The 27,346-nt window shown below is 43.5% G+C and overlaps 1 protein-coding gene across 1 annotated transcript; it reads right to left on the bottom strand.

The window, feature by feature from the left end:
- Window positions 1–1,286: 1,286 nt before the first annotated feature.
- LOC308586112 (cytochrome P450 2J5-like) lies at window positions 1,287–26,960 on the bottom strand (the record flags this gene model as incomplete). Its single annotated transcript, XM_081192390.1, has 8 exons — window positions 26,640–26,960; window positions 21,972–22,134; window positions 10,826–10,975; window positions 10,463–10,623; window positions 9,318–9,494; window positions 3,252–3,393; window positions 1,982–2,169; window positions 1,287–1,496 (listed from the first exon to the last, which is right to left on the bottom strand). Exons 1-8 carry the CDS (start codon window positions 26,805–26,807, stop codon window positions 1,287–1,289), a joined length of 1,359 nt encoding a protein of 452 aa, XP_081048516.1. The 5' UTR covers window positions 26,808–26,960.
- Between the last annotated feature and the right edge of the window lie 386 nt (window positions 26,961–27,346).

Raw genomic sequence — 27,346 nt, 5'->3', positions numbered from 1 at the left:
AAATTACAAGGTCCTCTATCAAAATTAAATCTTCATCCTTATTCTGCACACAGAAAAGTGAGCCCTTCCAGTTCTCACTGGCAGATACTCTCTGCCCTGCCCCTCCCACAGGACCCTTCATCTTCAATCCATCCTCTTCCTGAATGTATCTTCCTTGATATGAGATAGGGAACTTCAAATTACAGAACAAAACATAAGTATAGCAAGAAGAAAGAAAGGTTAGCACTGACCAGGCTAGACAATTGACAGCAGCCTTGATGTTTTCCCATTCCTAACTATGTCTGTTTTGCCAAAGTGTTATTCAGAATGTTTATCAGCGGCCTTTGACACCATAGACCATAACATCCTTCTGGACCGTCTAGAGAGGCTGGGAGCTGGGTGCACTGTCATACAGTGGTTCCGCTCCTTCCTCCTGGGCCGTGTCCAGAAAGTGGGGGGGGGAATGAGTGTTCAGACCCCTTGGCTCTCACTTGTGGGGTGCCTCAGGGTTCCATCCCCTCCCCCATGCTTTTTAATATCTATATAAATGTTACACTGATCACTGCAGATGGTGACAGCAGCTACGAAATTAAAAGACGCTTTGCTTCTTGGGAGAAAAGCAATGACAAACCTAGACAGCATCTTAAAAACAAAGCACCTTGCCAACAAAGGTCTGTATAGTAAAAGCTATGGTTTTCCCTGTAGTGATGTATGAAAGTGAAAGCTGGACCATAAAAAGGCTGATCACCGAAGAATTGATGCTTTTGAAATATGGTGCTGGAGGAGACTGCAAGAAGATCAAACCTCTCCATTCTGAAGGAAATCAGCCCTGAGCGCTCACTGGAAGGACAGAGCCTGAAGCTGAGGCTCCAATACTTTGGCCACCTCATGAGAAGAGAAGAGTCCCTGGAAAAGACCCTGATGTTGGGAAAGATGGAGGGCACAAGGAGAAGGGGATGACAGAGGACGAGATGGCTGTATAGTGTTCTCGAAGCTACCAGCATGAGTTTGACCAAACTGTGGGAGGCAGTGGAAGACAGAAGTGCCAGGCGTGCTCTGGTCCATAGGGTCACAAAGAGTCGGACACGACTAAACGACTAAACAACAACAACGAGGGAGAGCAATCTGGACAGTTCTGTCAGGGGCGCAAGATCACTTAGCTATGGCTCTGGTCCCAAGCCACCAACCTAGAGATCCCCTTAACTTGCCAGTGCCTTGCCCCATTCTGTTGACAAGCAGTGCCACTCCAGCCAGAAAGGTACTCCTTCTGCTCCGGCCCACTCCCTCCTGTGCTGCTGCTGCTGATGTCATTTCCTGGAAGCAGACCAGTAAGCACATCTACAGATCACAACATAGCTTGGTCTTCTGCATTTACCTGCACCAAATGGCAGATATTCTTCTCTGTTCACGAATTGTCCATCCTTGTCCAAAAAATGATTTGGGTTGAACTCTGCAGGTGTCTCCCATCGTGTTGGATCAAGAAGAACAGAGCGTAGATCGGGAACAATAATAGTCCCCTGCAAATAAGAAACAAGTGACTTGGAATGCATTCACATCAATACTTTTGTTTTATTGTCCCACACTATCCCAAGACTAATCATTGCAGAGACTGATCTGAATTATTATTATTATTATTATTATTATTATTATTATTATTATTATTATTGGTGGCTTTGTATTCATCACTGTAAAAACTTTCTGTACAGGCAGGAACACAAGAGGACTTTCCCCCACCTAGAATCATAGAATCATAGAGTTGGATTTTAAAATGAAAGCTCACAAGCAGGCGGAGACTTCTGGTCACTACATGCTCCTCCCCTGCCACAATTGCCCCATGGAATGGCACTTGCTGATGGTGAAACATGTCTGCAGATGGAGCTCCTGCTCTTGCCCTTCAGATTTTTGACTAGTCAGGAAGTTCCTATATGGCTGGCTGCAACCTTTTGCTGCTCTTTGTTCTTGGGCTACAGGAGTGCAGCTGTATCACACTGTTATACTGTACCTTGGGAATGAGAAAACCACACAGCTTCAAATCCTTTGTACATTGCCTAGGGAAACCCAAAAAACTGGCAAATTTAAAGCGCTGCATCTCATGAATCACAGCATTGGTGTAGGGCAGTTTCTTCTTATCTTGATAGCAGATTGAGTGAGCAGAACCTATGACATCTTCTATTTCCTTGTGCATTTTATCTGAAGAGAATGACGGAAACAGGTTTATTGTTAATACTGCATTTTATTTCAGTTGGACATTTATTTCCCTTGAACATATTCAACAAATCTCTGTGAATGAGTCCCAGGTTCTTGCATTCAAAGCCCACCTCGTCCTCCAAAGAGTTTAAGTCAGTCTATATGGTTCTTCCTCACTCTAGATCCCAGGTAAGAAAAGGTTGAAAGAGAAGCTCATCTCAGTAGTTTCTGGTTGCCAGAACTGTCTGGATTTGCTGAAGGGCTGGGATCAAAGGCTGTCATATATTCATCCTCCACCCCCAGCCCTCAATATTTCCTGTTTACTTACACTGGCATGCTTTCGAACTGCTACATTGGCAGAAGCTGGGACAGAGCAACAGGAGCTCACCTGTCTTATGGATTCGAACTACCAACCTTCTAATCAGCAATCCCTAGAGGCTCAGTGCTTTAGACCACAGTGCCACCCGCATCCCTCATGTAATGGAGCATGGAGAGGCAGGAATGAGGCTCAGTCACTTATCTCACAGCAGGGGCATTCTTGTACATTTGCTGCATAAAGAAACTGCTAGCAGATTTGCAAAAGAAAACAGGTACAGGTTGTGGTATGGTATCAAACTGGAGGGGGGAATGTGTTGATTCCTGCATTGCAGGGGGTTGTATTAGAAGACCCTTGGGGTCCCTTCCAACCCTACTATTGTAGGCTTCCTTATGACAAATGACAGAGCATTGCCATGAAACTCATCTCCAACTATAAACTTCCTAGAGACATTTTATTCTGTTACTTGACTATTCTGCTCATTCAGTGACTTTTGGGCAAGGCCCATGGTTTCCCCCCTGTCCCAGCTTTCTGGGCATTTTACTTTTTTCCTTCTGTTAATTATAGGTTCTAGAAACAATGAAGGAAAATGTTGGTGGGAAAAATATCTTTCCAGACATGAAAGTCAAAAACATTTAGCTTATTTCAATATCATTTACCTTCCATAATTTACATGATAAACTCACTTTTAACGCTTTCCGATATGAAACCTTTAAAGAACTATGCTCCACCCTAGTGGTCAAGAGAAGCCCTGGCTCTCCTCTCTCACCTTGGATATCTGGATGACTTGCCAGGAGGAGAAGTGCCCATTGCAGAGAACTCCTAGTTGTGTCCGACCCTCCTACAAAGAGGTCAAAAATGCACTGGGCCAAGTTTTCTTCATCATAGGTGGACTCTGGGTCATTCCTGCTCTGGTGTTGAAAATGGGGAAAGTGACATGTCATTTACATGCATTACATTCTGTCCTTCAGCACTTTATCTTCCTTCCCCCACTTATTACCATACCACCCACACATGCTTCATGAGAGGTGGGGTATCCTCTTATAGTGCCTAAGGTGAAATGGGAAGCTGCTGCCACTCCCACCCCCCGCTGTTGCTGCCCTCACTCGCTGGATCATCACCTTTTCATAGTGAGTGGGATTGCACATTCCTATGACCCTTGTGAGTGAAGCCATTGGGAATCTCATACTCCCAGCAGGGTCACCCAAGGCGGTAAGGTCAAAGGGGAGGAGTTAGACAAAGAATGACCCAAGAAGTCATCAACGGCAGAACAGGCGGATGATAACAAGTGGTATGTTACAACGGAATTTACCGGTCGCCATGACAACTCATGCCATCAGTACAGAGCCTTACTGCAAAGACTGTTCATTGGTCAGTGTGCACTGATCTACAGACATAAAACAAATTCATGTACAGGCGTCTTCCAAAAAACAAATCCCAAACGCAAACACCAAAAGTTCCATGTTGATCAGCATATGGTAACAGGGGCAGGATTATGAAATGTGGAAGCCCTTAGTCATGAAGCAGCACATGGGCGGTGGATACAGATTCAGTCATTCTGACTCAAGGAACAAGGCAGTTGAGCAGCTCGGCAGCTGTATTCATGACTGAGCAGCCCTTTTTAGGATCTACTCTGCTCACTCCAAAATGGGGGAGGGGCTAGAAAAGGTGCCCTAAACATAGTCTGCCTCTCTTTTCCCCTGACTGGATTACCATGCCCAGAGGGGTCACCACCCAGCAGTGGTAAAAGACAATTGAACTTTGGAACATGGAATTTATGGATGGATATAACACAGATTATGAGCATCCTGAACGCAGAACTGCCATCATTGCAAGAGAGATGTGACGTTTTAACATCAATATTGCAGTGCTTCAAGAGACTCAAAGAGCAGGCAAGGGACAACTGAAGGAAGAAAAAGGAGGCTACACATTCTTCTGTAAAGGTCTATCGGAACAAGAATGTCAAATACATGAGGTAGGCTTCGCTATCAAAACCAATCTTGTAAAGCTCCTGTCAGAAGTCCCTACCAGACTCCTGGTAAACTCACCAAAAACCAACAGGCTACTATTACCAACACACTCTTTCAACAAAATAAATAAATTTAAAACTTCATGGAGGCATCCTCAGTCAAACCACTGGCACCTCTTAGACTATGTTATTGTCTGTGCTAAAGATTTCCATTATGTGCTCCTTACCAGAGCTATGACGAGTGCTGACAAATGCTGGACAGATCACTGACTAATACGTTCCACAATGGCTATCAAGATTATACCTCAACACAGGCTTCAAGGAAGGAAACCAAGGTGCAAAATGAACACTCAAGCCCTTCAAGATCCCATTAACCGAGATTGCTTCCAAACAACTCTCTTTTTTAAAAATATTTTTTATTAGGAATTTCAACATAACATTTTATCAAAAATACATCATCCTCATTCCTCGCCCCCATTTTCCCTCCCCCTTCCCCAAAAAGAAAAAACCCACCCTCCCACCCACCCTGACTTCCCTCAGCTCCTCTCTCTGGTTTTTCAGCACATAATATCTCTGCATGTTATAAAATTGTAGATATCCTTAATTTAGCTATCTATATATTACCAATAAAAGGGTTGTGAATGTTTCTTCAAAACCTGCCAAGGAGTCCAGTTCGTTTTCTTGTTTCTTTATGTACTTTGTAAAGGGTTCCCATTTTTCTTTAAAATCACAGCTGTACTTATCACGTAGTTTGTATGTCAATTTCACCACTTCCGCATAATCCATCAGTTTCTCTTGCCACAGTTCTTTGGTCAGGATTTCTTCATTCTTCCATCCTTGTGCTATTAAGACTCTTGCCGCTGTTGTCCCATACATGAAGATGTTTTTCAATTTCCTTGGCAGGTCTTTTCCTACAATCCCTAACAAAAATGCTTCAGGCTTTTTTATAAATGTTAATTGGAACATTTTCTTCAACTCATTGTATAGCATTTCCCAGATTTTTTTTTAAATCTTGCTACAATCCCACCACATATGGTAAAAAGTCCCTTCTTTTTCCTTACATTTCCAAGACATATTTGAACCAGTTTTACACATTCTTCCTATTTGCACTCGTGTTATATATCATCTATACATCATTCTCATGTAATTTTCTTTCAGCAAAGAGCAATCTGTATATTCTGAATCAGTTTTCCACAATCTTTCCCAAACTTCAAGCATTATTTTGTGTTCTATATCTTGTGTCCATTTAATCATGACTGATTTCACCTCTTCATTTTTTGTTTCCCATTCTAGCAGAATACTATATGCACCTTTCAGCAGCTTCACCTTCCCTTCTACAACTTCCTTTTGGAATCTAGATGTCGTATAGCTAAATCCTTTCTTATTGTCTTCTTTGTATATTTCATGTAGTTGCCAATAGTGTAACCAACTCTGAAAGTGCTCTTTTATTTCCTCATAATCTCTTAGTTTCCATTTTCCTTCTTGATGCTTTAGCAAATCAACATACATAAAGCACTTTCCTTTCTTTCCAAGTGGTTTGAGCAGTAAAACTTCATGTTGTGAAAGCCACCAAGGGGTCTTCTGTTCTAACAAATCTTTATATCTCTCCCATACTCTCATTAATGATTTCCTAATTATATAGTTATAGAAACTTTTATGAACCTTCCTTTCCCATACAATAAGTATGTGTGCTAGCCAAATATATTGTCATGTCCTTCCAATTCTAATGCTTCTTGCTTTTCCAACTTCATCCAGTCCCTAATCCATACCAGGCATGCAGCTTCATAATACAATTTAAGGTCTGGGAGGGCAAAACCGCCTCTATCTTTTATGTCTGTAAGTATCTTATATTTTATCCTTGGCCTTTTGCCCTACCCCCATAAACTTAGAAATTTCTTTCTGCCATTTTTTAAAACATTCATCTTTCACAATTACTGGAACTGATTGGAAGGGGAATAGCATTTTTGGCAGCACATTCATTTTAACCGCCACTCTTTTTCCTAACAATGAGAGATTCATTCTGCTCCATATTTCTAAATTTCTTTTTATCTCAAGCCAATTTTTTTCATAATTGTCTTTGTATAAGTTTATATTTCTTGATGTTAGCCATATCTCTAAATATTTAACCTTTTTATGGACATCTATCTCAGTGTTTTGCTCCAATTCCTTTTTTTCTTCTTCCTTCAAGTTTTTAACTGGTAGTTTTGTTTTATTCCTGTTTAATTTAAATCCCGCCACTTCCCCAAATTTCTGAATCTGCTTCCAAACAACTCTTAAGGACCATCTGCTTTCAGAATTCCCTGATAACATCGAGGAACACTGGACCAAGCTAAAAACATTCATTATTGCAGCCTGTGAACAAAGTATCGGACAGCAAACCAAGAAACACGAGGACTGGTTTGATGAGAAAGACAGTGAGATTGAACACATGATTGACAAGAAAAGGAAGGCCTTTCAGATCTGACAAAGAGACAGAAACTGTGCCACTAAGGAAAAAAAAACCTATGCCAACGCTGAGGTTCAAAGAAGAACCAGAGAGCTAAAAAACACCCGGTGGATTAAAAAAAGGCTCAAGAGATCCAGCGCTTAGCTGACACTCATGATGCACAGAATTTCTTTAAAGCCACAAAGACCATGTATGGGCCAATAAATCATGGCATATGCCCCCTATGCTCAGCAGACAGTATCACACTTCTAAAAGATAAAGAAGCTACTGCACTGCACAGGAAAGAACATTACCAACATCTCCTTAACCGCAACTCCCCCATAGCTGCTGAGGTCCTCTCACAAATTCTGCAAAAACAAGTTAGAGATGAGCTTGCAGTATCTCCTAATCTGGGAGAGTTGTGTACAGCCATTAACCAAATGAAAAACAACAGAGCCAGTGGACCTGACAGAATACCTGCTGAAGTCTTCAAAGTGGGTGGAATTGAACTTGCACAACAACTTCACAAGCTCATCGAAACAATCTGGGAGAGAGAAGAAATCCCAGCAGACTTTAGGGATGCCAAAATTATCAATCTCTTTTTAAAAGGTGACAGAATTGAGGCATTTCTCTATTAGCTGCGGCTGGCAAAATTCTTGCAAGGATCTTAGCAAACCGTCTCTTAACAATATCCAAGGTGACTCTTCCTGAATCCCAAAATGGTTTTTGGCCTTCTAGGGGGACAGTGGACACGATTTTCACCACTAGACAGCTTCAAGAAAAATGCTGAGAGCAAAACCAACCCTTGTATATGGCATTTATTGACCTAACTAAGGCTTTTGAAACTAAATCATAATGCCCTGTGGACTGTCCTTCTGAAGATTGGCTGCCCAGATAAATTTGTGAACAACATTTGGCTCCTCCATGATAATATGACAGCCACCATCAAGGATAACAATGGCTCTCAGAGTGAACCATTCACAGTGGGATCAGGTGTTAAACAGGGTTGTGTTATTGCCCCAACACTATTCATTATTTTCATTGCCATGATCCTACACTTTGTTGAAGGGAAACTCCCCACCAGAGTAGATATCATATATTAAACAGATGGAAAGCTGTTTAATCTGAGCAGGCTGAAAGCAAAGATCACCAGTGTTGAACCAATGATTCTTCAACATCAACTTCATTGGACTGGTCATGTTGTGCAGATGCCTGATGATCGTTTTCCAAAGCAACTACTCTATTCCAAACTAAAAATGGAAAGTGTAATGCTGGTGGTCAACAAAAGAGGTTTAAATACTGTCTTAAGGCAATTTTTTTAAAATGTAGCATTAACACCAACAATTGGGAAACACTTGCCTGTGAGCACTCCAGTTGGAGAACAGCCTTTACCAAAGGTGTCGTGGGCTTTGAAGATACTCAAACTCAGGACACAAGGGAGAAACCTGCTAAGGGGAAGGCATGCTTGGCAAATCCACACCAGGATCATCTCCCTTCTGGAAACCAATGTCTCCACTGTGGAAGGACGTGTGAATCCAGAAGCAGATACTCATTTGCATTCACATTTGTACATGAAAATACCTATCCTTTCCTAGCTATTTTAGTAGATGCCTATGGAAGGATGTCAACTCACTTTAGCAATTAAAATTACTATGATGGAATGGGGGGGGCAGAGAGAGGTATTGGTGTCCTGGCAAGAGATTAGTATTCACTTACATTTTTTTTTTATTAAAGATTTCAACATAACAATTACCGTATTTTGCGCCCCATAGGACGCTCCGGCCCATAGGACGCACCTGCGCTGGTCCCAGGACTGCAGGGAGCTCTGCGCGGCCACCGGGAGCGGGGCGGAGCTTCGCCCCCGGCTCCCGGTGGCCGCACAGAGCTGCGCTGATCCCGGGACGGCAGGCAGCTCTGCGCTGCCATCCGGAGCGGGGCGGAGCTTCGCCCCGGCTCCCGGTGGCTGCGCAGAGCTGCGCTGATCCCAGGACTGCAGGCAGCTCTGCGCGGCCACCGGGAGCGGGGCGGGACTCCCGGTGGCCAAGCAGAGCTGCGCTGATCCTGGGACTGCAGGCAGCTCTGCGCAACCCTCGGAGCCGGTCTCCCGAGGGTTGTGCAGAGCTTCCTGAAGCCTGGAGAGCGAGAGGGGTCGGTGCGCACCGACCCCTCTCACTCTCAAGTCTTCAGCAAAAGCCTGCATTCGCCCCATAGGACGCACACACATTTCCCCTTCATTTTTTGGGGGGAAAAAGTGCGTCCTATGGGGCGAAAAATACGGTAATCAAAAACATATCATTCTCAACCCCCCCTATTTTCCCCTCCCTCAAAAGAAAGACTTCCCTCAGCTCCTCTCTCTGTTTTTTCAGGATTAGTATTCACTCATAACATGGAATATAATGATTCCTTGGATGAGCAGCATTCGGTTTCAAGCAGATACTTACTTTCTCCATCTGAAGTAGATAGAAATCAATGAGATCTTGTGGATCATGCAGAGACTGATTCTCCTTATGCTTCTTTATCTCCTCCTTTGCAAATGAACGCACCATCTCCACGCAGGAGAAAGCCTTCTTGTGGGGCCCTGGGAGATGTTTCATGAGCCATGGGAGCATTTCATAAAGCTAAAGGAAGAATAGCAGAAATGCTGCCATTACCATGAGGAAGCTTGTTCAAACCATTTGTGCTTTGGAATTGCACTTAAAAAACATGATCTGCATTATTCTTCAGGGCTAGCATATTAGTTTGAGTCTCACTAAGAAGAAGGAAGGTGTCTATAGCTTCTCTGGAATCCCACAATGATTGGATTCTGTGAATTATCCCTAGCTGAAAATGTGAAAGAAAAGTATGGCTCAAAATATTTTTCCAGCTCCCCGGCATAATTCCAGAACTGGGCACAATCACAGGACCTCTCCTGGAACAAGTTAGTGCCCTTTTGTGGTAGGTGGGGGTGGGTGGAGAATAGGGATGGGGGGAAATTCAAGTAAGTTTCATGAGTCCTTTTTTTTTTTTTACAGATTAGGAATGGAGGTAGAAATGTGGAGAACTGAACTTAAATTTGAGGAAAGGGTTTAGTTGATCATCCAGAAGGGGGCTGCATTCCTCAGCAATAGCGATAGTGCTTGAGTTGCTGGTCTCTCTTTCATTAAAAAAAATTCCAGCCAAGTGGTGGCTGCAGGGGCCTCACCATGATTGCCACTGCTAGGTGGGTATAGAGTAGACACATTTAGTTTTCCATGATGGCAACAAAACGATGTAATTGCCTTCTTGAGAAGATTATTTTGTTCACCTCTCTTCCCCTTGGTGGGCCCTAGATGACCTGTTCTCAAGGTCATTGTTCCATTTTTGTCCCATCTTCCCTCTAAAGTGTCTCCTGTGGTGGACAAAGTCTTCTTTTGTTGCTGTTTTATGTGCATGTTTTTTATCTCAATGATAATCATGAGCAATGGATCAGGCTGTGAGATAGTAAGTGGCCCTTATCTCAGATCAATTTAAACCTGATCTCACTTCTCCAACCCTCTATCAGAATACTGATTTGTGGTATTAAGGCCCTTGGGAGTCCTGTTTGGCAGGAATGGGAATGACTACTCACAGCATAACCAAAGCTACATGCAAATTTTAGGGGAAAATCTATGGCTTCTATCAGCTTTTGGAGCCTTTCATCTTCAAGAGCAAACCGGTGCCCAAAAGCCACAGCACTTATCATGTTGGAGACTGAAGTAGTGATGGGCAAGGAGGGGTCAAGTGGTTGTCCTGCAAAATAAAAATATACTAATGTTAGCTCAGCTGGTCCAGTTCATACTGAGAGTGAGAGTTCATGGTGGTCAAGAGAAATTGCTGGGATCTCCATTAGGAACCAAGAAAAGCATATCAGATTCCTTTCTAAAATGGACAGAGGTAGGACACAAATATATCTCCATATGCCAGCTCAGCACCATCACTTAGCATCACATACCCTTTGAACGTGCAAAAGCCTCCACGAGCTGATGGGCCTCCTCTGCAACTTGCTGCTCCATGCCTTTCTTTTCCCGCCACAGCTTCCGCAGAGTGACTACAACAAAGCGTCTCTGTTGCCTCCAGGTGTGACCATTTGATAATGCAATACCTATGGAAAATCAGTGAGAAATAACAACAATCATACCTCGGGTTAAAGTCACTTCAGGTTAAATCTTTTCAGGTTGCCTCCCACGGCGACCCGGAAGTAACGGAACAGGTTACTTCAGGGTTTTGCCGCTCACACATGTGCAGACGCTCAGAATGACGTCACATGCATCCGAACTTTACAGTATCAGCAAAAAGTGAGATTTCTCGACAGCTCTACCATTTTGATTTTTTCAGAGAAAACTGGTATCTGATACAGTGTGATGTTGACAAGTTTAGATCTTTCCATGGAAGGCCGTCACGATCAAAATTCACTTCTCATTGGGAGACAAATGGATGGCAGGTGTTGTAGAAGGATAAAGGACTTAACTTGCTTCGGGCCACCCTGACCTGGGGGGTCAGTTTCTCAGCCAGAGCAACAGACCACACCAGAGCATATCATGAGTCTACTGAAAGACCTGCTGTACAGTGTCAACATTTAGCTTTTTGTAAGCAAGCATTGGTGTGTGTGTTTCTTTGTGGCTGATTAGCTGCTCTCCCTGTGCAAAGGTCAGAGGGGGCCTAGCAGCGCGCGCAGTTAGATCCATCTTTTAGATTTAGGGGAGCTAGTCTCAAACATTTGTTGGGGGAGACCTAGGTTTTTATTGTGGGGGGAGTTATTTGTCCTGTCTTCACGCTTTTTATGATGGAGGACCACTGTAGCCACTCCCAACGACACGTTCTCAAGATGGAGGGGGAGGGAATAGCTGCAGTCACCTGCGGTTCCTGCGCAGTGTTTGCCATCTTGCCAAAGGTTGCAGGCAGCTTTACCTGCAGCAATTGCATGTTGATAGCCCTCTTAAAAGACAAAGTCCAGCAACTGGAGGAACGTGTAGCTACGCTCCAAAGAATTAGAGAGCTGGAGCTCTTCTTGGAAGCAACAGAGCACACCGTCTCCACCGAGGAGGTGACAGGGGACTCCCCTGAGAAGGAGGCTAGTTCACCAACACAGGAGCCAGATATATGGAGAAACGTGACTCAAAGAAGTAGGAGGCCCAGGGTTCACTCTGATTGTTTAGAAATACACAATCGCTTTGAGGTCCTCTCCCCTAGCATGGAAGATGAAGAGCAGACTCCATTTGAGGATCTCTCCCTCATTACAGTCGATCAGGTATATGAAGACGAGCAGCAAAGCCAGTCCTCAGGGAATGTGCAGGTGACCTTGGAACGGACAGCTCACGGAAGAACCCCAACCAAACCTAAGAGGAGGCGTGTAGTGGTGATAGGGGATTCCCTACTGAGGGGAACAGAAGCAGTGATCTGTGGGCCTGACAAGATGTCTCGGGAAGTGTGCTGTCTCCCCGGGGCTAAGATTCAAGATGTAACTGAACGACTGCAAGGAATCATAAAACCCACTGACAAATACCCCTTCCTCTTGGTTCATGTGGGAACCAATGACACTACAAGCAATAGCCCCCAGAAGATCAAAAGAGACTATGAGGCTCTGGGCAGGAAATTGAAGCAATTAAATGCACAAATTGTCATCTCATCTGTCCTCCCAGTTGAACGATGTGGCCCAGGGAGAGAGGGAAAAATAGTGGAAGCGAACAGCTAGCTTCGCAAATGGTGTAAACAGGAACGGTTTGGATTCTGAGATCACGGACTGCAGTTTCTTGAAGATGGACTTCTGGCAAGCGAAGGGCTGCACCTCACAACGGTTGGGAGAAATGTTTTTGCCAAAAATCTCAGAAACCTCATCAGGAGGGCTTTAAACTGACTAATGTGGGGGAGGGAGACAGTGCTCCTGAAGGTCATCATGATGTCATAGACCAAATGGAGCAAACAGCACACAGACCTAGTGGTGGGAGGAAAAAATCCTTAAATAAGAGACACGGGGGAATGATTAACGGACTTCAATGTCTGTACACTAATGCGCAAAGCATGGGAAAGAAACAAGATGAGCTTGAGCTCTTGGTACAGCAAACTAAATATGACATAATAGGCATCACTGAAACCTGGTGGGATAAGTCCCATGAATGGAATGTAATAATGGGGGGATACAATCTATTTCAGAGAAACAGACCAGACAAGAAAGGAGGAGGAGTGGTGTTATATGTCAGGGATGTGTATACCTGTGAAGAGATCCAAGATTTAGAACCTCAAAGCCAAAGTGAGAGCATTTGGGTCAAAATTAAGGGAGAGAAGAATAACAGGGACCTCATTGTGGGAGTTTACTATAGATCCCCAAGCCAAACGGAGGACATAGATGATGCCTTCCTGGAACAGATGGCCAAACATGCAAAAAGAAGGGAGATAGTAGTAATGGGGGACTTCAATTACCCGGATATTTGTTGGATGTCAAACTGAGCCAAGAGCATAAGGTCAAACAGATTCCTCATTGGCCTTGCAGACAACTTCATTGTCCAGAAAGTGGGAGAAGCACCAAGAGGAACAGCCATTTTAGATCTGGTCCTAACCAATGTTGATAACCTGGTTAGTGGGGTAGAAGTGGAAGGATCAGTAGGCGTGAGTGATCATGCTCTTCTGAAGTTTACTATACAGCAGAAAGGAGCAGCCAAGCATACTAGGACTCAATTTCTTGACTTTAAGAAAGCCGACTTCATAAAACTTAGGGAAGTGCTGGGTGAGATCCCACGGACAGTAAAACTAAAATGAAAGGGAGTTCATGATGGCTGGGAGTTTGCTAAGAGGGAGATAGTAAAAGCACAACGTCAGGCAATACCAAGATAGTAAAAGCACAACGTCAGGAAATACCAATGAGACGGAAACATGGAAGGTGCCTAAAGAAGCCAGGGTGGCTATCTAAAGAACTTTTAACTGAGTTAAGATTAAAAAAGGATGTGTACAAAAAATGGAAAAGGGGGGAAACCACCAAAGAGGAATTCAAACAAATAGCCAGCACATGTAGACACAAAGTCAGAAAAGCTAAAGCACAGAATGAACTCAGGCTTGCTAGAGAGGTTAAAAGCAACAGAAAAGGCTTTTATAGGTATGTTCGTAGCAAAAGGAAGAACAAAGAAACAGTGGGGTCACTCAGAGGAGAAGATGGTGAAATGCAGACAGGGGACACAGAAAGGGCTGAACTCCTCAATGCCTTCTTTGCCTCAGTCTTCTCCGATAAGGAAACAATGCCCAACCTGAAGAATTTGGAGCAAATGATTCAGCAAAGGAAACACAGCCCAGAATAACTAAGGAGATAGTACAAGAATACTTGGCTAGTTTAGGTGTATTCAAGTCTCCAGGGCCAGATGAACTGCATCCAAGAGTATTAAAAGAACCGGCAGATGTGATCTCAGACTGACCGAACCCAAAGGATGCTCATCAATGGTTCCTCTTCATCCTGGAGAAGAGTGACTAGTGGGGTGCCACAGGGTTCTGTCTTGGGCCCGGTCTTATTCAACATCTTTATCAACAACTTGGATGATGGACTCAAGGGCATCCTGATCAAATTTGCAGATGACACCAAACTGGGAGGGGTAGCTAACACCCCAGAGGACAGGATCACACTTCAAAACGACCTTGACAGATTAGAGAACTGGGTCAAAACAAACAAGATGAATTTTAACAGGGAGAAATGTAAAGTATTGCACTTGGGCAAAAAAAATGAGAGGCACAAGTACAAGATGGGTGACACCTGGCTTGAGAGCAGTACATGTGAAAAGGATCTAGGAGTCTTGGTTGACCACAAACTTGACATGAGTCAACAGTGTGACGCGGCAGCTAAAAAAGCCAATGCAATTCTGGGCTGCATCAATAGGAGTATAGCATCTATATCAAGGGAAGTAATAGTGCCACTGTATTCTGCTCTGGTCAGACCTCACCTGGAGTACTGTGTCCAGTTCTGGGCACCACAGTTCAAGAAGGACACTGACAAACTGGAACGTGTCCAGAGGAGGGCAACCAAAATGGTCAAAGGCCTGGAAACGATGCATTGAGGAACGGCTAAGGGAGCTGGGCATGTTTAGCCTGGAGAAGAGGAGGTTAAGGGGTGATATGATAACCATGCTCAAATATATAAAAGGATGTCACGTAGAGGAGGGAGAAAGGTTGTTTTCTGCTGCTCCAGAGATGCGGACACCGAGCAATGGATTCAAACTACAAGAAAGAAGATTCCACCTAAACATTAGGAAGAACTTCCTGACAGTAAGAGCTGTTCGGCAGTGGAATTTGCTGCCAAGGAGTGTGTTGGAGTCTCATTTTTTGGAGGTCTTTAAGCAGAGGTTTGACAACCATATGTCAGGAGTGCTCTGATGGTGTTTCCTGCTTGGCAGGGGGTTGGACTCGATGGCCCTTGTGGTCTCTTCCAACTCTATGATTCTATGATTCTATTCTATGATTCTATGATTTATCAGCAAAATAGATGCTTTGATTCACCAATTATTCCTAGCAAAGCTAAGAAGGGAGTTGGGTTTATCTATGTAAACAGTGGTGATTTCTGCAACAAAGAGTGAACTTGCAGGTATCATCTGAGTTTTCTTATAATGTTAAATACTAACAGTAAATTCAAATCACAAACCCAATTCAGTTAAGGGACTTCCATGAAGAAAGATGGCTGACTAAATGTCTACTGCCGACACTCCACCGACAGAGATGATTATGTGGTGATTAATGATAGCCAGGATATAAATCTACCAATTGAACTTTCACTTGGAAAGCAAGCTATACGCTGGCACAAGAAGAGGCAATTATTAACAGGCAGAAAACAAAACAAAAAGCATGTTTTTATTATTTGCAACTAAGAAATATTCTAAACTCCTAAGGCTGTTCCGATGGCTAAGAAATCTCATTTTATATTACTTTTAACTTCTTTGCCCCTTTGGTGTAAATGCCAACTGCAAAGTGAGATTTACCTCTCTGATTGTGGGACCGAATATGCTCCTCTATTAAGGAGACAGACGCAGGTTTTCAAGGCAGACTGTTAAGGTGGAGAGTGAGTTCTTAATAGGACCTCAGTATGGTATAAAACTGGGTGTAAAATAATAAATATACAACAAGTAATTAACTATGGATTACTTTTTAATATTATATATGACTACAGTGCAGAGATTCCTGCTTAAATAGAAATGAAGGATTTGTTTTTTTAAAAAAAAACATGGAGGAATGGTTGGAATTTTTGGGGAGATAAAGTCACCATACTGGAATGGAGGAAGACTATTGGGTACACACTTGAAGGTGATATCTGGCTGGTGAAAGACCCTGTGTGAGAGGCAGAGAAGGACAGATCTCCCAGGATGGGAGACTGGGGAAAGAAAGGGAAGCACACAGGTGAGAGCTGGGAGGGTCCACTCCCTTCTGTGTGAGACAAGATATAATAATAATAATAATAATAATAATAATAATAATAATAATAATAATAAAAATATTATTTATATCCCGCCCTCCCCAGCCGAAGCCAGGCTGAGGGCGGCTAACAACAATAAAACAGTACAACAGTACAACACAACACTCTAAAATCATTCATTATAAAATTAATTCAAAGCAAACCACTGGCAACCATTGGGCCAGAGCTCCACGAAGATTGCCGAAGGAGGGAGTCAGGCTGTGCCCTGGCCAAAGGCCTGGTGGAACAGCTCTGTCTTGCAGGCCCTGTGGAAAGTCCCGCAGGGCCCTGGTCTCTTGTGACAGAGCGTTCCACCAGATCGGAGCCACAGCTGAAAAAGCCCTGGCTCTAGTTGAGGCCAGCCTAACCTCTCTGTGGCCTGGGAACTTCAAGATGTTTTTATTTGAAGACCGTAAGTTTCTCTGTGGGACATACCAGGAGAGGCGGTCCCGTAGGTACGAGGGTCCTAGGCCGCATAGGGCTTTAAAGGTTAAAACCAGCACCTTAAACCTAATCCTGTACTCCACTGGGAGCCAGTGCAGTTGGTATAGTACCGGGTGAATGTGATTTCGCAGCGAGGACCCCGTAAGGAGTCTCGCAGCATTCTGCACCTGCTGGAGTTTCTGGGTCAGTCTCAAGGGCAGCCCCACGTAGAGCGAGTTACAATAATCCAGTCTGGAGATGACCGACATGTGGATCACAGTGGCTAGGTCAGGGTGAAAGAGGTAAGGAGCCAACTGCTTAGCTTGGCGGAGATGGAAAAATGCCGCCTTTTTATAGCTGCAATCTGCACCTCCATGGAAAGGGAGGTGTCGAAGATTACACCCAAACTCTTAACCTACGGTGCTGGCACTAATTGCACCCCCGCAAGAGATGGGAGTTGCCCCCCAATCCCATATCGTTCCGTCCCAGCTACATGATCTCTGTCTTCGAAGGATTTAGCTTCAACTGGCTTCCACGTAACCATCCAGCCACAGCTTCTAAACATCTGATCAGTGTGTCTGGGGCTGAGTCAGGATGGCCATCCATCAACAGATAGAGTTGGGTGTCATCGGCATACTGATGGCAACCCAGCCCAAAACTCTGGACAAGCTGGGCGAGGGGGTGCATAAAGATGTTGAAAAGCATCGAGGAATGTACCGCACCCTGAGGTACTCCACACACCAAGGAGTGGCGCGATGACAATCCCCCCCCCCAAGCGCCACCCTCTGTCCCCGACCAGAGAGAAACGAGCGCAGCCATTGAAGGACTGTGCCCTGGATCCCCACGTCGGCTAGGCGGTGGTCCAGAAGTTCGTGATCGACCATGTCGAAAGCTGCTGACAGATCTAGAAGAATCAGCAGCCCCGACCCACCTACGAAGATCATCTGTTAGGGCAACCAGAGCCGCCTCGGTCCCATGACCAGTGCGGAAGCCGGACTGGAATGGATCCAGAGCCGATGTTTCATCCAGAAACCCACCAAACTGTTCAGCAACCACTCTCTCAATCACCTTACCCAGGAATGGAAGATTCGAAATTGGGCAGTAATTGGTTAGATATAAGGGATCTAATGATGTTTTCTTTAAGAGCGGGCGCACTACTGCCTCCTTCAGTTCCCCTGGGGATGTCCCGGTGCCAAGGGACAAATTGATGATCTCCCCTAGGAGGGCCCGCACCTCATCTGGACACGGTCTAATCAGCCAAGACAGGCACGGGTCGAGAGTACAGGTGGTGGGCTTTCCAGCTTGGAGGAGTCTGTCCACATCGGCTGGGAATATCCAGTCAAAGTGGTCCAATACTGGACCCGAGGACAGTTGAGGGGCCTCCAGTTCCTTTATTGTATCCAAATTGGCAGGGAGGCCATGGCGGAGCAACAAGACCTTGCAAATGCCTTGCAAAAAGCTCGCAAATGCCTCACAGCTGTGTGTCAAATTGTTATTTAAATTTGGCTGTCCCTCAAGGGACGTTAAAGACCTAATTATACTAAATAATTGCGCCAGGTGAGAGCTAGCGGAAGCAATGGAGGCCGAGAAGTAAGACTTCTTAGCAGCCTTCACCGGCATCTCATAGGTTTTCATAAAAGCCCTATAAGATGTTCTTGAGGTTCCGTCACGGGCACCCCCGCAATACTCACTCTAGCCGTCTGAGGTCCCGCTTCATTTTCCGGAGCTCCTCGGTAAACCAGGGAGCCCGGTTTCTACAGGGTCGCAGAGGGCACTTAGGTGCGATCTCATCGATGGCTGGCAGGAGCTGGATATTCCAGCCCTCAACAAGCTCAGTTAATGAGTCGCCAGGGGGAGCAAGGTCCCGCAAGGCTTGGCGGAATCTATCAGGGTCCATCAGCCTCTGCAGGGGAGCCCAAATCGGCTCGCCACCTAAGCAGGGTGGGCTTAGTCAATCCTGGCTTTCAGAGCATAGTGATCAGACCATGGCACCTTCATCGAAGGAGACATGATCACATCTATACCGACACCCAAGATCAAATCCAGAGTGTGGCCTGCTTGATGTGTGGGGCCCGAAACAAACTGGGAGAGCCCTAGTGTTGCCATGGAAGACACCAGGTCCAGAGCCTGTGAGGAGGGTGTGGTATCAGCATGGATGTTGAAGTCCCTCAATACCAATAGGTTAGGGAACTGCAATGTGAAGCCGGCCACCACCTCCAGTAGGCCTGACAGGGTGGCTGCTGGTGCGCTAGGTGGCCGGTACACCAGACAGACAGCCAAGATCTCCTTGGAGCCTCACACTAGGCCAACACATTCAGTGCCGGGGATCAATGGCGATGGTAGAGCCCTGAAAGGACAATCTTCCCGGATTAATAATGCCACCCCTCCCCCCCGGCCCAGAGTCTGCGACTGGTGGAGGAAGGAGAAACCCGGGGGCGCCATCTCTCGTAAGGTAATTGTTTCCCCTTTGTTCGCCCAGGTCTCCATCACACAAGCCAGGTTGACCCCCTACGAGGTAAAGAAATCTCGCAGGGTGGCGGTTTTGTTGCCTATAGACCTGGCATTGCACATCACCAGTGACGGAGGTGAGTAATCCTTGCTCACCCTACCCTCGTCCCTCGGGATGAGGCACAGATTGGAACGGGTATGAGCATATCCATATCTCGATCCCCTTCGCCTATAAGATCTACCTTTGAGACAGGGCTTGGCATTTCTTTCTCTCTTTTACTTTTTTGTTTGTTTGTTTAGTTAGTGTTGCTGAAAAGTTTCAATAAAAAAGTAAAGAAAACCAAACAAACCCAATTCAGCCAATTTTTCGACACTGTTTTTAAGGATATAATGTGTGGTGTCAACCAGTTACTACTTCTACTGGTCCAGCTAGACAGGTTTGGGATTTTTACTGAGGGTGAATTCTGCACCATATTCTTGACAAGATGTAATGCATCAATGGTGGATATATTCTGCTTTGTTAATTCTTCTTCAACAGTGCCTGAACACTACTGCATTATTTCTGTCTGCGGAAACTATCTACATTGCAACGAAAGTGGGACAAAATTAAGTTTGTGCATTTGTAGTTTTCAGCAGAAAGTTAAAGGATGTGACAGAATGGAAATGAAACTGTATGATCACCTCAAAATCTTTGCAGGCATAAATAGCATTGACAATGGAGTTGGATATAACCACCTTGAAAGGATTATGAGCACAAATCATTATGAATGTGCAATTAAAAAGCGTTTTCTGGAGGAGCCCTTAGCACCAGTAATAAACTGTGGAGTTAGTGATGGGAATTATTGGGAAAGCCAGCCCCACAGTAACTCACATTGTGTCTTTCATAGTGAATGTCCCTGTTCTTTGGAACTGCATTCAGAATATGACTCTGTACTTTCCCCCCAAAAAGGAAGACATTTTTTCCGCAACAAGCTTTCCCAGTCATGTACAAAGGTCATTTCAATAGGTGTATACCTTTTATTGTTTTAACCTATATTTAGTTGTTGTTGATTTTTGTACTGTTTTAAAACCTTTTATAATAAATAATAATAATAAATTTTTATTTATACCCCACCCTTCCCAGTTTCCCAGAAAACTGGGTTCAGGGCGGCTATCAACAAATTTAAAACACTTAATTGATGCAACAAAAAAACAGCATAAAATACAATATAAAACGTAAATAACAATAAATTGAGAATTCAAAAATCAATTTAGGGGGGAAATCCAGCCAATAAACATTAGATGATCAGCGGGGTATCTGGCTAAATTAGTCCCATTTGGGCCAGAGAGGAGACCAGGGGAGAATTAGCTGTGGGATCCCACAGTGGGTAATCTTCATAAAAAGGGGAGGGGAGGGGAGGAAGTGGAATAAAAGATCAGGCTAAGTTCAAATTGAAAGCCAGTCAGAATAGCTCTGTCTTACAGGCCCTGCGGAAGGAAGTTAAATCCTGCAGGGCCCTGGTCTCATGGGACAGAGCATTCCACCAGGTCAGAGCCATCACTGAGAAGGCCCTGGCCCTGGTGGAGGATAATCTGACTTACTTGAGGCAAGGGACCTCTAAAATATGATTATTCATAGTTTAAACTGCTTTTATATCTCATTATGAAAATGATCTACAGGTGGTACATGACCCCAGTCAAGCTAGCAAAAATTTATCATTTGCCTGACAATAAGTGTTGGAAGTGTAAAGAAACCGAGGGTACCTTTTATCACCTTTGGTGGACGTGCCCGAAGATTAAGGCTTTCTGGGAAATGATATATAATGAAATGAAAAAGGTACTTAAATGTACTTTCCCTAAGAAACCAGAGGCCTTTCTCTTGGGCATTGTCGGCCAATTGGTGTCAAAGAAAGATAGAATTTTCTTTATGTATGCTACGACAGCAGCAAGAATACTCATCGCAAAGTATTGGAAGACACAAGATCTACCCACTCTGGAAGAATGGCAGATGAAAGTGATGGACTATATGACACTGGCTGAGATGACCAGGGGAAGGAGACGGCAGAAGAAGAATGGAAGAAATTTAAAATCCATCTTAAGGACTATTATAAACTTGATGAATGTTAGAATGTCGAGGTTTTGAGAAAGAAAGGGTTACAGCGATATAAGATTAGACTGAAGGAAAGATTAAGAAGACATATGTTTGACAGAACTATTTGGAAGTTGCTGGGAAACTTTGGACATTGGGATGCAGAAAGGGGAGGTATGGGGGAGTCCGAGAAACAAGGTTTATGAAAAAAAAGTTATGAAACTATACGTGTTTGTATGTCTTTCTATATGTTTGTATTGTTCTAAAAATTTTGTAAAACCAATAAAAATTTATTTAAAAATAAAAATAAACTGCTTTTATATCTCTGTAAGTTGCCTTGAGGCATACATGCAAAATGCAATTCATAATTTATAATGATGATAGTAACTATGTGATTACAAAGTTCACATGTTATATTTACCACATGAGTCCATGCCCAAAACATGTTGGAAGAGCTTGTTGAGAGAAGCAGTGTATTGTGTTTCTTAGAGATGTCATAATCAATCACATCTTCACACGTACTGAAGCCAGGTTTTCATGCACCCAAATGAACGTGTCATTTGATAGCATGAGGACTAGCCACTCTGAATGACCTCAGCCCCTAGGTCCTAGCTCCTAGGGTAATGCATTTCCCGTTGTGTGCAGCAGTAATAGAGAACCCTTGTTCTGTTTTTCTGGACAGCCCTTAAATGTTTTATCTTCAGAAAATACCAGTAGAAATTCTTATTCTTCACTACTTACCCTTCCCTTTTATCAGAGTCCTAAGGAAAGGAGTCTCTGGTCGCTCGTCTAATTCTTCAGAGTGGTCAATGAGCGCTTCTTTCACTGCTTGGAATCCAGACAGTACTACAATGGGTAGATGTCCAAACCATATGGTGTAAATATTTCCATGTTGCTTTCCCAGCTACCATTTGGTTCAAAAGAGAAGAGAGGAATGATGTGTTCAAAAAATGCAGTTGGATATTTCAACTTAATACGAGAACGTCATCCTCCCTCACTTCTGCAGTTTCTCACTATGTGCAGTTCTCTTGATATCATCTTTTCCCCTCCTCCTCCTCCCCTTCCTTCCTTCCTTCCTTCCTTCCTTCCTTCCTTCCTTCCTTCCTTCCTTCCTCCCTCCCTCCCTTCCTCCCTCCCTCCCTCCCTCCCATAATTCCAACCCATTTGTTTTACTCCCTCCTAGCCATGTTGCCTCTGCCTAGGATCAGAGCAGCAGAGACACTTCATAGTAACCAGCCCTCCTGTGACAGACAAGAAGATGCACAAGTCATTGCCAGAAAATTATCTTGCCACAATCTTTGTGTGTGCAGGGATGTGGAACCTGTAGCCCACCAGATGCTTTTGAACTAGAACTCCCACCATCCCTGACTATTGGCCATGGTGGTTGGGGCAGATGGGCATTGTAGTCCAAAACATCTGGAGGCTACCAGGTTGGCATAGGCTGGGCTAGAGCCCTGGGTCAGCTTTCAGACCCACGGTGGGTCACAGCAGGAGCATCACCACCATGCATATCTATGGCAAGGAATTAAGATGATGCATGTCTGGGCTAGAGAATATTACCAATTCCAATGTTTTAAAAGTTTATATGTTCATATCCGATGGTTGAGTAATTTTGTATTTTTTGAGGAGTTTTCGCTGAAATAGCTCATAATTTTATTTAAGAAACAAACAAATAAACTAAACTAGGATCTGACAAAGAGTTAATGCTTGCAGAGGAGGCAATGGAAAGGTGCCTGTTCTGTTTGTCTCTTGTCTTCTCTAGTTACACGTGAGCTGCTGCTGAGAAAGGCTGATGTGCTCCTGCTTCATTGCCAATTGAACTTGTTCCCCTTCCGTCTGTTGGAAGGGGAGAAGTACACAGCATTCTAGGCCAGGGATGTCCAACAGGTAGATCCTGATCTACTAGAAGATCGTGGTGTGTCTGTGGTAGATCTTGGGCCCCCCCCCCGAACCCTCCTGAAAGCTCAACAACTTTGGCTCCCCAAAAAAGCTCAACAAATTTAGTAGATCACCGCCAGTTTTTTTATAGTGGGAGTAGATCTCAGTCTCTTGAAAGTTGGACATACCTGCTCTAGGCCATTTTGCAACATGCAATAGAACGAAAGGAAGACAAGATCAAGAACATACTGTAATAAGCTGTTTTATTAATTCAGCTTCTTGTGTTACACAATGTGTTTTGGAGATAAGAGCCCTTCAACCAGCAGCTATGAACGACACACATTAAAACTAGTATAAAGGGGCAAGATTCTGATTAATACTGAAAAGCACAAAACCATACAAAGTAGGATAATGGCAGCATGGGTAGCTATGTGAAATCCGGGGCGGGGGGGGGGACACAAGGCAACATAAAATGTTGTTGTATTTTCTATGGGTCAACTTGTAAGTGGTAGCAAGACTTCATTTCCCAGTGACATTGGTTTCACAGCTTTCTAAATGACTCTCTGGAGCTGATTTCACAGCACTGGCCTTGTATTATTGGTGGGAGTATTAACTGGAGATTAGCACTTACTGTAGGATTGCCATACATCAGGAAAATTCCTGACATGTCCTGACAGGAATCGGCAAAATGTCAGGGAACACTGAGATGTATGGCAACCCAATGGAAAAAGCTCAACAATTTCCTAAAAAATGGCAACCCTAGTTTACCACAGAGATCCTTTAAGAAGATTTTGGTATTTTAGTTTATAGTTTGTTTTTTATAAGTGCTTCTGGTTTGAGTGAAAAAGATTGAATAGGGCATGGAGGTTAGTGCCTGTTGAGAGGCTGCTGTGAATGAATGCTGTGGTCTGTCTTTTTTCTGTAATAATATTTTATTCTTTTTTCATATAGAAAGTTACATTTCTTAACCTTGGTAACCTCAAGGTAAGATTACTTGCAATGTGTTATACATAGGGCTGGCTCTGAAGACAGTTTGGAAACTTCAGCTAGTGCAGAATTCAGTGGCCAGGTTGCTCAATGGAACAAGAGCATATTACATCGCTCCTGGTCCGGCTGCACCAGCTACCAATTAGTTTCTGGACCCAATTCAAAGTGCTGGTTTTGACCTACAAAGCCTTAAATAGCTTAGAACCAAAATACCTCAAGGACCGCCTCTTTCGATATGATCTCACCCAGACCCTGAAATCATCTTCTGAGGCGCTTCCTGTGTTCCTCCTCCATAAGAGGTCCAGAGGGTGGCAACACAAGAATGGACCTGCTCTGCAGTGACTCCCCGTCTGTGGAATGCTCTCACCAGGGAAGTTCACCTGGCAAAACCTTCCTTTTTAACTAGGCCTTTGGCTGATTTCATTGACATCCTATGCCCTTTTAAAATCTGATTTTTTTCTGTGGGGGCTTATTATTGGGTGGTTAATAATAATAATAATCCAATTAACAAAACAATTGGAATATACAAATTTTCCATATAGAAAGTAACATTTGTTACTCAACAATTATACAGTGGTACTTCGGGTTACATACGCTTCAGGTTACATACGCTTCAGGTTACAGACACTGCTAACATAGAAATAGTACCTTGGGTTAAGAACTTTGCTTCAGGATTAGAACATAAATTGTGCTGTGGCGGCGCGGCAGCAGCAGGAGGCCCCATTAGCTAAAGTGGTGCTTCAGGTTAAGAACAGTTTCAGGGTAAGAACGGACAGGTTAAGAGGCTAATGATGGGAGTAAATTAGCCTCCCGAGTTTTCCCAGGGGATGGGAAAATGCTGCCTCATCCACTGTTGCCAATAAATCACCCCTGAGTTCGAAAGAAGGAGGGTATGGGGGCACTGGACGGAAAGCCCTCAAGTGAGTTTTTGGATCTCCTGGACGCTACTTCTGATTGTGATCCTAGTTGCATTGCTCAAGATAAATAATTGGAGAAGAGTAAATGCACATGTTTTGAGCGAAGGAAAGGGTGTACTGATTGCTAATTAAATCGACCACTGAGAAGCTGAGTGACGGGTTGGACTGAACAGAAGACTACATCAAAGAATCAAAACTATGTGGGTATGTTGAAACGGATCGGAAAGGGGGGGAACTTTTCACTTTTTCAATATGATTTACCTAACAACCCCTCCCCAAGAAGCACCGCCACATGACTGATAGCAAGTGAGATGGGAAAATAAACTGTGTGGAAATAAAATTATCAACTAAAGGCTCTATTTTGCGGAAGATCTGGAAAGGTAACGAAAGGCTTTTGGATGACACAGTTCTAATTGGGAACCGCCATTATGAAACTGACTTTGTTGCAAGATTTACAGTCAAAGGGGGAGGGAGCCAGTGTTCTGTTATCATATCTGAATTCCACGTTTGCTTTGGCAAGAACTCCCCTGGAAAGGCTGATTTATGGAGCAACTGGTCTGGGAAAGTTAATGAGCAGACGCTTAGACTGTATTTTATGGGAGCTGCTGAAATGGCGCCTGCCGTTTGAATAGGACTTTTGGATCTGCGTGAAAATCCACACAGGACTATAATAATGTTTGCTTCAACTTGCTTGTGGAGATAACTCAGAGGTTATTAAGAAGAAAAATGATAACAGCAAGAAGATTGGAAGACGGGATTTGTAAAGGATAACAACAAAGAGATGGAAAGATGGGACTTGTGAACATCAAAGCAGCAGAAATATGACATGATTGGACCGTTTCTGAACTCGAAGCATGGGTACACCCAACAAAAATTTAAAATTTGGCTAAATATTTGGAGTTTATTATGTATTGGTATAATTTGGAATTAATGTGATATGATTGGTTTGTTAACTGGAAATTTAATAAAAATTCTTTTTTAAAAAAGAACCTCGGCAACAAATTAAGTACTTAACCTGAGGTAGCACTATATTCCAATTCAACAACACAAGTGATTTCCCACTCACCCAATATCAATGTTTATAACTCGAATTACATACTATTGCATTTTAAACTTCCATCTTATCTAATTTGATCCTCTCTAACATGTTTCTTAATATATTCTGCTGTTTTGTTACACTTCAAACCCCGCTGTGGTCTTTGCATATGGGAAATAACTTTTTATATAGCCCGGAAAGATTTTCCAATCTTCTTTAAAAGATTCTAAATTTGTATCTTTTATCAATTTTTGCCATCTCTGCATATTCGAAGATATTCATAAAGCATTCTTCCTTTGAGGGTGTTCTCTCCTCCTTCCTCAGTTTAAGAGCATACAATAAATATTTTTGATCTGTAGTTTTTAATGCATATTTTCAACTTTTATATGGTTTTGTGCTTTTCAATATTAATAATAATACTATTTACATTATTACTATTATTCGTATTGCTTACAGGTTCTGACAACGGAGGCTTATGGCATTTCCCATTTTAACCCATTCTATTGTTGAAGCTGAAATATCACAATTGTTGGGGGAAATAGATAAAACAATTGCTGGCATCAGACTGAGTTATTACGAAGCAATAAGTACCTGAATGAGAGTATTTTCATCAATCTTGAATCCAAATCTCCATATGGCTCCAATGAGAGGAAGCTGGAGAGGACCTGGAGGATAATGCCTGCGTGACCAGAGCTGTTTCAGGTAGTGCAGAATCAGAAGAGCCACCAGCAGAGCAATCAGAAGTGTCCGTATCTCCATCCTTCTCTTGCTGTCTCTTTCTCCTTAATTCTTTCTAGGTTGTCTGGTCAGGTTCAACTCTCTTTCTCTAAGGAGTTTTTGCTTTCTTCAAAGACATCAGCAGTATTCTCTGTTTTTATATGCTCAGTTATTGAAAACAAATAAGCAACAAGGGGTGCAACACCATTTGTAAGTAGACTTGGAATGTGATACAATCAAACATTAGTACAATCAAACGCTATAATCATTTTGATATGTGTCACGCAGATGTGACGAAGTGTGCTTTATATCAGGCACATTGAACTCCCAAGAGACTGTGATCTACTTCCAGTACCCCAAGAGTCATCTGGTATTTAATATGGGTATCTTTCCTCTTATGGAATTGCTACTCCTTGTAACCTGTGCCTTGGGAAGGTACCAATCTGATGTAGGTGTCAAAGCCTTCAGAAAGAACTCTGAGTTCAAGCTCTTATTAATCCAGCAATGAAGGCCAGGATAGTAAATGCATTACAATTGCAAAAGCCAACAAGCTTCTACCTGCAGATGAATCGGACCACAGT

The sequence above is a fragment of the Podarcis bocagei genome (assembly GCF_964188305.1).
Source record: "Podarcis bocagei genome assembly, chromosome: 4".
Taxonomy (NCBI): Eukaryota; Metazoa; Chordata; class Lepidosauria; order Squamata; family Lacertidae; genus Podarcis; species Podarcis bocagei.
This window is presented reverse-complemented; position numbering and strand designations above follow the sequence as displayed.